At 51.2% G+C, this 9,446-nt stretch overlaps 1 protein-coding gene across 1 annotated transcript; it reads left to right on the top strand.

Moving 5' to 3' along the window:
- Positions 1 to 1,181: 1,181 nt before the first annotated feature.
- Positions 1,182 to 5,815, top strand: EEF1A1 (eukaryotic translation elongation factor 1 alpha 1). Its single transcript, XM_055809438.1, has 8 exons — positions 1,182 to 1,319; positions 2,107 to 2,297; positions 3,172 to 3,351; positions 3,479 to 3,775; positions 4,029 to 4,179; positions 4,384 to 4,640; positions 4,860 to 5,094; positions 5,412 to 5,815. The coding sequence occupies exons 2-8, from the start codon at positions 2,154 to 2,156 to the stop codon at positions 5,534 to 5,536; spliced, it is 1,389 nt and encodes a 462-aa protein (XP_055665413.1). The 5' UTR covers positions 1,182 to 1,319; positions 2,107 to 2,153; the 3' UTR covers positions 5,537 to 5,815.
- The last annotated feature ends 3,631 nt before the right edge of the window (positions 5,816 to 9,446 follow it).

The raw sequence follows: 9,446 nt of genomic DNA, 5'->3' as shown, positions 1-9,446 counted from the left end.
CTTGAATAGGTATAGGAGATGTTGAATATGTAATGGATTTTCTGACATCAGTTAGGAGTGAGTAAACCAGAGAACAATCCGCTGGAATCACGAGGGCTTTTATTTCCGATGCTGTGAGCTGTTTGGTGACGACTCATTGCCATGATTTCAGAAGTGATTTGCTGGGGCTGGCTGCCAGTTTTCTCACGTGGAAATACAGCATGGGGGCACTTCTGGCAGTTTGGTTTTCTCACACAGGGGTCACATACCCTAACCACTGAAGTGATTTTAATACGTTTGCACAGCAGATGCATCTTTGCTTTGCATGTTTGTGCCAAAGTCTTCTGAGCCAACTTTTCCCTAATGGTGCAAGAAAGGAAAAGCTTGCTTGGGAAAAGAAAAAAAAACCCCAAAAAGCAGAAGAAAAAGCCAAACGATGCTGTTTCTTATTCTGGTGTAATAAGCTTCCCGACATTCCTGCTCTCTACCTCCTTCCCTGGGAGCCGTGCACCACCGTGAGCCGGGCGGCTCCGTGCCTCCTCTCACCTGAGGCAGGTACCAGGTGCGGGCGGCTCGGTGCCGCTAACCGACCGCCCCAGGCGCGCTGCCGGAGTCATTTCGTGTCCCCAATAACAAACAAAACGCGGCGGCCCGGAGCCTTCCCTCAGCGGCCGCCTCCCCCAGGGCCGGGCCGCGATGCGACGTGGGACGCGCCCTCGCCCCAGGCCGCGGGCTGCGGTGCGGGCCTGGCCCCGGCCGAGCGCTGGGGCTGCCGCTGCGCGGTCCCGCTGCCCCTCGGGAAGGGCTGCCGGCTCCCGTCGGGCCGTCTCGGCCGCTTTCCGCCCCGGCGCTGGAAGGGACCGGCCCCGCCTCGCTGCGCTCCGCTCCCCAGCGCTGCCGCCCCCGGCACACGGCGGGCCCCGGCACACGGCGGGCCCCGGCACACGGCGGGCCCCGGCACACGGCGGGCCCCGGCACACGGCGGGCCCCGGCACACGGCGGGCCCCGGCACACGGCGGGCCCCGGCACACGGCGGGCCCCGGCACACGGCGGGCCCCGGCACACGGCGGGCCCCGGCACACGGCGGGCCCCGGCACACGGCGGGCCCCGGCACACGGCGGGCCCCGGCACACGGCGGGCCCCGGCACACGGCGGGCCCGGCCGGGGCGCGGCAGCCCGGCGGCGGGGGCGGGGGGCGCCCTTTGCCCGCGCGGGGGCGGGGCCGCGGGGCCGCCGGGAGTGGTGACGTGTCCGCTAGGCCCCGCCCCCGGGCAGGGTATATAAGGAGCGGCGCTCACGCCGTCGGTCTTTTTCGCTACGGGTTTGCCGGCGCCGCGCAGGTGAGGCGCGTCCGGGCGGGGCAGGCCGGACCGGGGGAGGGGCAGGGCTGGGCCGTGGCCCGCGTGCTCAGGGGACCCGGCGGGCACCGGGCCCGGGCGTGGCTGCCAGCGCGGAGGGGTGCGCTGGGGGGGTGGGGGGGAGCGGAGCGAGGCGGGGCGGGCGTGGGGGGGCGCAAGCCGGGGAGATGGCGACGCGTCGCTTTCCTTGGATCACCCCCGGGCTGGGGAGCGGCGTGACGGCTGCGGTTCGGGGCGCCCGGCCACCTTCCCTCGGCCGCGCGGGCGGCGGCGTGGCCGTCGCGCCGGGACGCGTGGCGGGCGGCGGCGGGGCCCGTCGGGCGCTGTGGGGGCCGTGGGCCGGGGGGGGAGGGCGCAGGAGTGAAAAAATGGCCGCTCGCCTTTCCTGCCCGCCGCGAGCTCCACAAAATGGAGGACGCGGCGGCCCGGGCGGGGTGAGTCACACAAAGGAGCGGGCCGGCCCCGCCCTCCGCGCTGCCCGCCAGCCACACCGGGCCCGCCGCGCCGCCGCCCCGCTCCCGGCCGCGGGGTAACTCGAGCCCGGCGGCGGCGCGGGGAGGGGGCGACGCGAGGGGCGCTCCGCAGGGGCCCCCCGGCCGGCGCCCGCCCGCTCCGCCCCTCCCCTCCCCCGGCGGGGCGGGGCCGCGGCCTCCATCCCGGCCGGGCCTCCCCGGGCCGCCCCTGACCCCCCCGGCCGGGTTCCCGCCCGCGGCGCCTCGGAGCGCGCTCGCACTGAGGCGTAACCGGTGTTTCTGTGGGGAACTTGCAGGTGTCGATTCTCTTTTGCCGAAAAAACCAACTTGACCAACATCCGAAATGGGAAAGGAGAAGACCCACATCAACATCGTCGTCATCGGCCACGTCGATTCTGGCAAGTCCACCACCACCGGCCACCTCATCTACAAATGCGGGGGCATCGACAAGAGGACCATCGAGAAGTTCGAGAAGGAAGCTGCTGAGGTCGGTGGGCCTGTGACATCCCACAAGCTTTCGGGGTGTGGGAACTAACAGGGGTTTAGTTGCAAAACTTCAGTCGCAAACTGGTTTGCGGCCACAGGGAGGCGGTTTGGTTGCAGCTGCCCGGGTAGCTGAACGAGTGCGCAAGTGTGCTGCGGCTGCGGGGCAGCGGTTAGATTGCAGTTGTCCAGTAGTTGGACAAATGCTGAAGTGTGTCTCAAACTGGGAGTGTAAAATAAGGGAAAAGAAAAGAAGTTTAAAGCTACATCTGCGTAATTACGCCTGGAATCAAAATTTAAATGCAGTTCCTAGCTTCAGTCTTTGCATATGCGCGTAGTTGAGAATAAGATTAAAGAAGTTGCTGTGATAAGGTTTACTTACAAAAGTGAGGAAAGTGCGGATTTTGGTGTTTGAATCTGTAGAAAGTCTTACAGTTCATACTTTTTTCTCTCTGTAATTACATAGGTCTTAAGTGCATCACAGAACAAAACATAGCAGACATTGGGCTGAGTGGCGGTTAAAGCGTTATCACAGGGATTGCATTAGTAAGAGAACTTAAATGTGTAGAGGACACTTGATAGTAGGGCTTAGGCTCAAAGAGGTCTATCATAAAGATGTGTTAGTGCAATTAACAAGTTGTCAGGAAGGCTAAACTGTCAACAGGTTAAATAACAAAACGGTTGGCATCTCTCACTAGTAGTGCCAAGTGTATCTTGTTGCTTGTTTTAAAAGCAGCAGCATTTGTCAGTATTAAACCACTTACTATTCTTAGATTTCGCTCCTTGGCTGAGTGTGGTCTGGTCTTTCTGAAGTAAATGCAAATATACATTGTTCTTAAGAAAAGAGGGTGAGGACTTTTTTTTTTTTTTTTCCACAGATGGGCAAAGGTTCCTTCAAATACGCCTGGGTCTTGGACAAGCTGAAAGCTGAACGTGAGCGTGGTATTACTATTGATATTTCCCTGTGGAAATTCGAAACAAGCAAATACTACGTCACCATCATTGATGCTCCTGGACACAGAGACTTCATTAAGAATATGATTACGGGAACTTCTCAGGTATGAAAATAAAAGTTAAGAATTTTGGGAGTTCAGGCAGGTGGGTGGGTGGTTGTGGGGCTTCGTGCAATACCTTGATACATGTGCAGGCATTCTGTAACGAGGGGTTTTTTGTTTCTTTCCAAAGGCTGATTGTGCTGTCCTGATTGTTGCTGCTGGTGTTGGTGAGTTCGAGGCTGGTATTTCCAAGAACGGGCAGACCCGTGAGCACGCCCTTCTGGCCTACACCCTGGGTGTAAAACAGCTGATTGTTGGTGTCAACAAGATGGATTCCACTGAGCCACCTTACAGCCAGAAGAGATATGAAGAGATTGTCAAAGAAGTCAGCACTTACATCAAGAAAATTGGCTACAACCCAGACACTGTAGCTTTTGTGCCAATTTCTGGTTGGAACGGAGACAACATGTTGGAGCCTAGCTCTAATGTAGGTTTGACATTTGTTTATATTAAGAAACGAAACTAGAATTGCAGAGATAAAATGATGCAATTGTAAAATGCACGGTTTTTTAATAGTAATGTTTGGAAGTGTCAAGGTCAAATGACGTCCCAGTGCTTCACAAATTCTTACTCCGCAGTAGTATGCGGAGATAATGCTAAGCTAAACCACTTGCTCTTTTCTAGCCTTGTGCCATTAAAATCGGCAGATGGTTTAATGCCTGGGCTTGTTTTTGTTACAGATGCCCTGGTTCAAGGGGTGGAAGGTTACCCGAAAGGATGGCAATGCTAGTGGAACCACCCTCCTTGAAGCTTTGGATTGTATCCTGCCACCAACTCGTCCAACTGACAAACCTCTGCGTCTGCCTCTTCAAGATGTCTACAAAATTGGTGGTATGTGTTCTCTTCATTGCTTCTCAGTTGCCAGCAATGGGTCATGTGTGCAGTGGGTCATGTATTGGGACAGAAACGCAGTTGTTTGCCTCAGAGCTGTTGTTTTCAAGTGGAAAATGTGTGGAGTATTTGTTTCAAGTGGTTTTTTTTCCTGTAAGAGCATATATTCACTGAGCTGAACTGCTAATGTTGCTCCGTTTGCAGGCATTGGTACTGTACCAGTTGGCCGTGTGGAGACAGGTGTCCTGAAGCCAGGCATGGTGGTTACATTTGCCCCTGTCAACGTTACAACTGAAGTAAAATCTGTTGAGATGCACCACGAAGCCCTGAGCGAAGCTCTGCCTGGTGATAACGTTGGCTTCAATGTTAAGAACGTGTCTGTGAAAGATGTTCGCCGTGGCAATGTTGCTGGTGACAGCAAGAATGATCCTCCCATGGAAGCTGCTGGCTTCACTGCACAGGTAATTTTTGCAGCTGTTGAAGGCGTTTGACATGTATCTCTGGATCGTGAAGTACTAGTCTTGTTCTTTCTCACTGGTAGACTAAGCTATAAAGTGACGTAGGCTTGTGTTCTGATACACGATTTGCTTTAAGCAATTACATGAAAAGCCCTGGCTTTGTAAGACCACATCAGCGTTCAAAATGACCCTGGCGTTAACAGAGCTTTCTTGGGTTTATAGGTTATTATCCTGAACCACCCTGGCCAGATCAGCGCTGGTTATGCCCCTGTGCTGGATTGCCATACTGCTCACATTGCATGCAAATTCGCTGAGCTCAAAGAGAAGATCGATCGTCGTTCTGGCAAGAAGCTGGAGGATGGCCCCAAATTCCTGAAATCTGGAGATGCTGCCATCGTTGATATGATCCCTGGCAAACCCATGTGTGTTGAGAGCTTCTCTGATTATCCTCCTCTCGGTAAGGCAGCTCATAAAATGTGTTAATACTGATGTCTGGAAAAGGTGCGCCTTGGTTTCTGGTTTTGGGACTTGGTGTGTTCTGTAAAACGTTCAAAGCTTTGACTTCCCGTAGGAACTTGAAAGTGGAACCAAAACTTCAGCGGGACAGGGGCGCGCTCCAGATAATTGTCTCTTCTGTCCCAGCCTCATGCAGGTTACTGTCCTAGAGCAGCGTGGCACTTGCCCACTACCGGAAGCTGCGTGTTGCCGCTGTGCGGATAAGGCTGTGGGAATGTAGCCCTAGACAAAAGTCATAAAACATGTTTTTGCTTTCAGGTCGTTTTGCTGTGCGTGACATGAGACAGACGGTTGCTGTTGGTGTCATCAAAGCAGTTGACAAGAAGGCTGGTGGAGCTGGCAAGGTCACAAAGTCGGCCCAGAAGGCCCAGAAGGCTAAATGAAAATTCTGTACATCAGCTGCCACCTCAGTCTTAATCAGTGGTGGAAGAACAGTCTCAGAACTGTTCATCTCAATTGGCCATTTAAGTTTAATAGTAAAAGACTGGTTAATGATTACAATGCATCGTAAAAGCTTCAGAAGGAAAGGAATGTTTGCGGACCATTTGTTTCGTGGCAGTTTAAGTTATTAGTCTTTAAAATTGATAAATTTTTTAAAAATGGAAACTTGACCAAAAATCTGTCACAGAATTTGAGACCATTAAAGCAGAAGTTCAATGCTACGTCTCTGTGTTCTTTGGGTTAATGGTAAAAGTTCATAGAAAAAACTATATAGAGCCCTGGTGGGATCAGAAAGGACAAATGTTAACTTGAGTATGTTCAGATGTTGCAAAGCCAAATTAGTATTTTCTGAAGAGTAGAGTAAAATTCGGCTGCAGGTTTAGTTTTAACTGATCTAAGCCTTAAAATTCTATGGTGCTTTTTTCGTTTGAAGATGGTTTCTAGATTGGATAGCACAAATACCAGTAACCGGTTCAGTATTTTAGTGCATTCTGTGAGGCACTGAGGTAAACCAAGAAAACTTCATATTGGGAAGTAGAAACGGTGTGAGAAAAAACATTTAACCTAGAAAAACCCTTAATCAGATGTTGAGTTTCCTGTAAGTCTTGCACAGGGATTTTTCTAATTGCCAGCCAGAAACATTTCTGTTTTTCCTGGGGAACTGATGAACTGTCATGTAGATTTCCAAGATGAAACACTTGCATCTAAATGTTTTCTAATACATAGTAAGACATTGAATAGCTATGTTTCAAGAATAAGCTCTGTTCAGGATGCTGCGATGCTTGGCAGGCAGTCTCTGAATGACCCACCGTTACAGCGCCCTGCTCGGTTTTTGTTTCAAGAACAAAGCGCGGAGGAAACCCAGCAGGTACTGCCGCTGCCTTGCAGCAGGATGGCGTGGGGAGTGGGGAGTGTGCGCGGGGCGTTCCCCGGGCGCTGTGAGGGGGGTGTGAGCGGGGCGCTGCGGGGCCAGCACCGAAGGGCAGGGCGGGACTGCTCTGCCATCGCTGGGACAAGGGGGTTGGGCAGTGGGATCAGTCAATTGAAGTGGGCTTGGGCAACTGGTCCAGAAGGTTACTAGTCGTTACTGGATAGAGTAAAAGGCTTACCAGGCTCTTCAAAAACCAACAGCTGTAATAGATGGGGGTTCCAGAGTAAGTGTCTGAATTGGTAGATGGAGACGAGCAGTTCATGGATAATCAGATCTGACTTGCGTAATGGTGCAGCTGTGTTGCTAGCCTTTAACACAGTTTCCCCACAGCATCCCCACATGAGTTCAAAGAGAATGTGGTATCTCTGAAGGATTATTGTTTCACGACACCAGTATGTTTGTTCTGTCTGTAACGGCTATATTCTCGTTTGTTTTCCTTTCCTTCTCCAGCTATGTGCTTGCTCTGCAGGAACTCGTAACATATCTGTACTGCTTGGATATGCTTGGATAATCCTGAACTGCTATTAATACTTTCATGCTCTTTGTTTGCTTTGGTTGGATGTTTTCTCCTTTTTGCTCACCTTCTGTGTCTTAACTACAGTAAAACCTTGGGAGCAGTGTACACCACGTGCGAAGGTACAGATGAACTGAGTACAGCAGAAGCAAGGGCTAGAGCAGAGCACTTCAGTTTGGAATTCAGTGAACGAATCCCATCTTTATTCTTAAATCCTCCTCCTAAAGGCTTGTTGGTATCCCCAAGGCAACAGGAAGTACGTAACTAAACTTGAGGCAGATGTAACCGTTGCCATAATAAAGTGAAAGTACCTTGCCATATCTTTGCACACGTTTCAGTTAAACGGCTGGCTTTTTTCCAAGAGACTTTAGCCAAATTTGTTCAGCAAAGTGCAAAGTTCTCGTTGGAGGGGAAAGAAATGGCTTTGGCACAAGCTGCGTCTGTGCTGAAATGCGTGAGTTGCATTTGGTATGCATTCCTGTGTAGGTGCAGGATGTTTGGTTTGGCTGGCCACTGCCTGGGTGTGCAACATCCAGCCTGCAGTTCCTCTGCTCCTCGCACAGCGTCTTTAGCTGGGTGTAGTTGCTCTACTACAGTTTGGAAACTAACGTGTAATAAGCAACTGATTCAAACTGAAGCCTTAAGGCAAAATAAGGTGTGAAATACAGTGCCGGGTGTTCCAGTGTCTGATTGTAACCAGCGGAAGCTGAAGGGAGGGCACTGGCTGAAGCTAAGCAAAGTTATTTCGAGAGGCCACTTTCTTCTGATCGGAATAGTTGCAAAAGCTGCTGGGAGAGGATGATCCATGTTAAAATGGCCCGGCTGATCAGGCGCAGGAGTCTGCTTTCTGGTTTGGGGTAGAGGGAGTGGTTCTGCCCCTGTGGGAAGGGGAAAAAAAACCACAAATAAACCCAAAAGCTAAAGCCTGGAGAACGGGATTGCAGCTAACAACTTTGTTGTGCACATTAAAAACAAATACATGCTCGTGAACACTCTGCCTGCGATATTAGCAATTTCTTTCAAGTATTTAAAACCTCAATTTTACACGTTCTGCTTTTTTTTTAACTTGTAGACCAGTTTTGCTTCTATGCACTAATGCGATGCCATCTCAGTTCTATTAATCTTTGACTACCTGGGGAAATTGTTAGACTTTTGTAAACAAAATTTGGGAATAAAACTACTTTGGTCAAACTTTTAATAAATGTTAATAGTTGAGAACTGTATTTGTCTTCTGACTGCTTATTTGCTTAAGCAACTTTTACAGCTGTCCTTAACGCTTTCCATCCTGTCCTGCAGTGCGGGTGCTGTTTATACGGAAGCCTGAAAGCATACCGCCCTGGTGACGTAGCCAGCTACGACGGCAGAAAACTGGCTAGAACACGAAATTGAATTATTTTGAGTTTTATTGCTGAAGGTAGCAGTGGGGAGCTGGAAAACTGAAACCTAATTTCCTTTCTAGTTGATGATGCACGCTTCGGGGGTCAGGAGGGCTTTTAGTACGCGGAATTACTCCAAAAATGTATTTGACGAGGTATTTGGGGACAGATACAACGAAGCCGCGTCTGCGTAGGGGAGTGGAGCAGCGCAGTCACAGCAGCTGGAGCCAAGTAACCGCTGGCTTTTGGTTCCCCGGGTGAATGTCCTGGGCCGGAATAGAAATGGCTCCGCTCGGGCGTTTTACGGGCATCTCAGCCCGGCTTGTGGAAGGCGAGTAGCCGCAATAGTCAATTTTACAGAAACCACAGATAAAAGACTTAATTCGCATTCTGATTGCAGCTGGCTCAGTGTATTTCGCAAGGTATTGACAAACTGACAAACGACTTCGTTTCTCTAAATGCAAACGCATACTTTAAATTGTAGATTTGGTAGAAACAAATTAAACCTTGTCCTCGTGGGTGCTAAACAACTCGATGCCCATTTAAGGACAGCATAAATTCAGTCTGGATCTCACACCCAACTCGCCTGGTTTTGATTTACATTAGTTAAATGCTTATGTAGTGCCTAGCGGGGGGGCCACGAGTTCCCTGCTGCCCCAGCAGCATCCTGCTACCGTGGTTTTTTTAGATGAGGTTACTTTCTCTGGCTATCGATAATTCTTTAATCTTTTATGTTTCAGTTCTTGACACAACAGAATTCAAATCTGCTAGCTTCTCCGCACTGACAAGGTGACAGTTCAGCGTATTTTCCTTGAAAGCAGCTGGGTGAAGGACGGAGGAGAGGTGGAGATAAATGGCTGTGCAGTGCCCCTGTGGGTGGTCGTGGGGGGACAGTGGGGCAGCAGCGGGGTGCGCAAGGTGGCTGCCAGGGAGCTGTGCCCATGCTTAACAGCCTGGATTTCTTCTGCAGGTTTTGTTTATGTCTTCTTTTTAAACAAACCCACCAACCCCCCCTGAAGGTAACTAACCTT

The sequence above is a fragment of the Falco peregrinus genome, chromosome 7 (genome assembly GCF_023634155.1).
Source record: "Falco peregrinus isolate bFalPer1 chromosome 7, bFalPer1.pri, whole genome shotgun sequence".
In the NCBI taxonomy this organism is placed as follows: Eukaryota; Metazoa; Chordata; class Aves; order Falconiformes; family Falconidae; genus Falco; species Falco peregrinus.
The sequence above is the reverse complement of the archived record's forward strand: the minus strand, read 5'-3'. Positions and strand labels throughout refer to the sequence as shown.

Bases quoted from the DNA above. Each gene is read 5' to 3' on its own strand.
- EEF1A1 (XM_055809438.1), top strand. From the start codon at position 2,154: ATGGGAAAGGAGAAGACCCACATCAACATCGTCGTCATCGGCCACGTC. The intron at 4,180-4,383 runs GTATGTGTTCTC...CTCCGTTTGCAG, and splicing joins AGATGTCTACAAAATTGGTG to GCATTGGTACTGTACCAGTT. The intron at 4,641-4,859 runs GTAATTTTTGCA...TTGGGTTTATAG, and splicing joins CTGCTGGCTTCACTGCACAG to GTTATTATCCTGAACCACCC.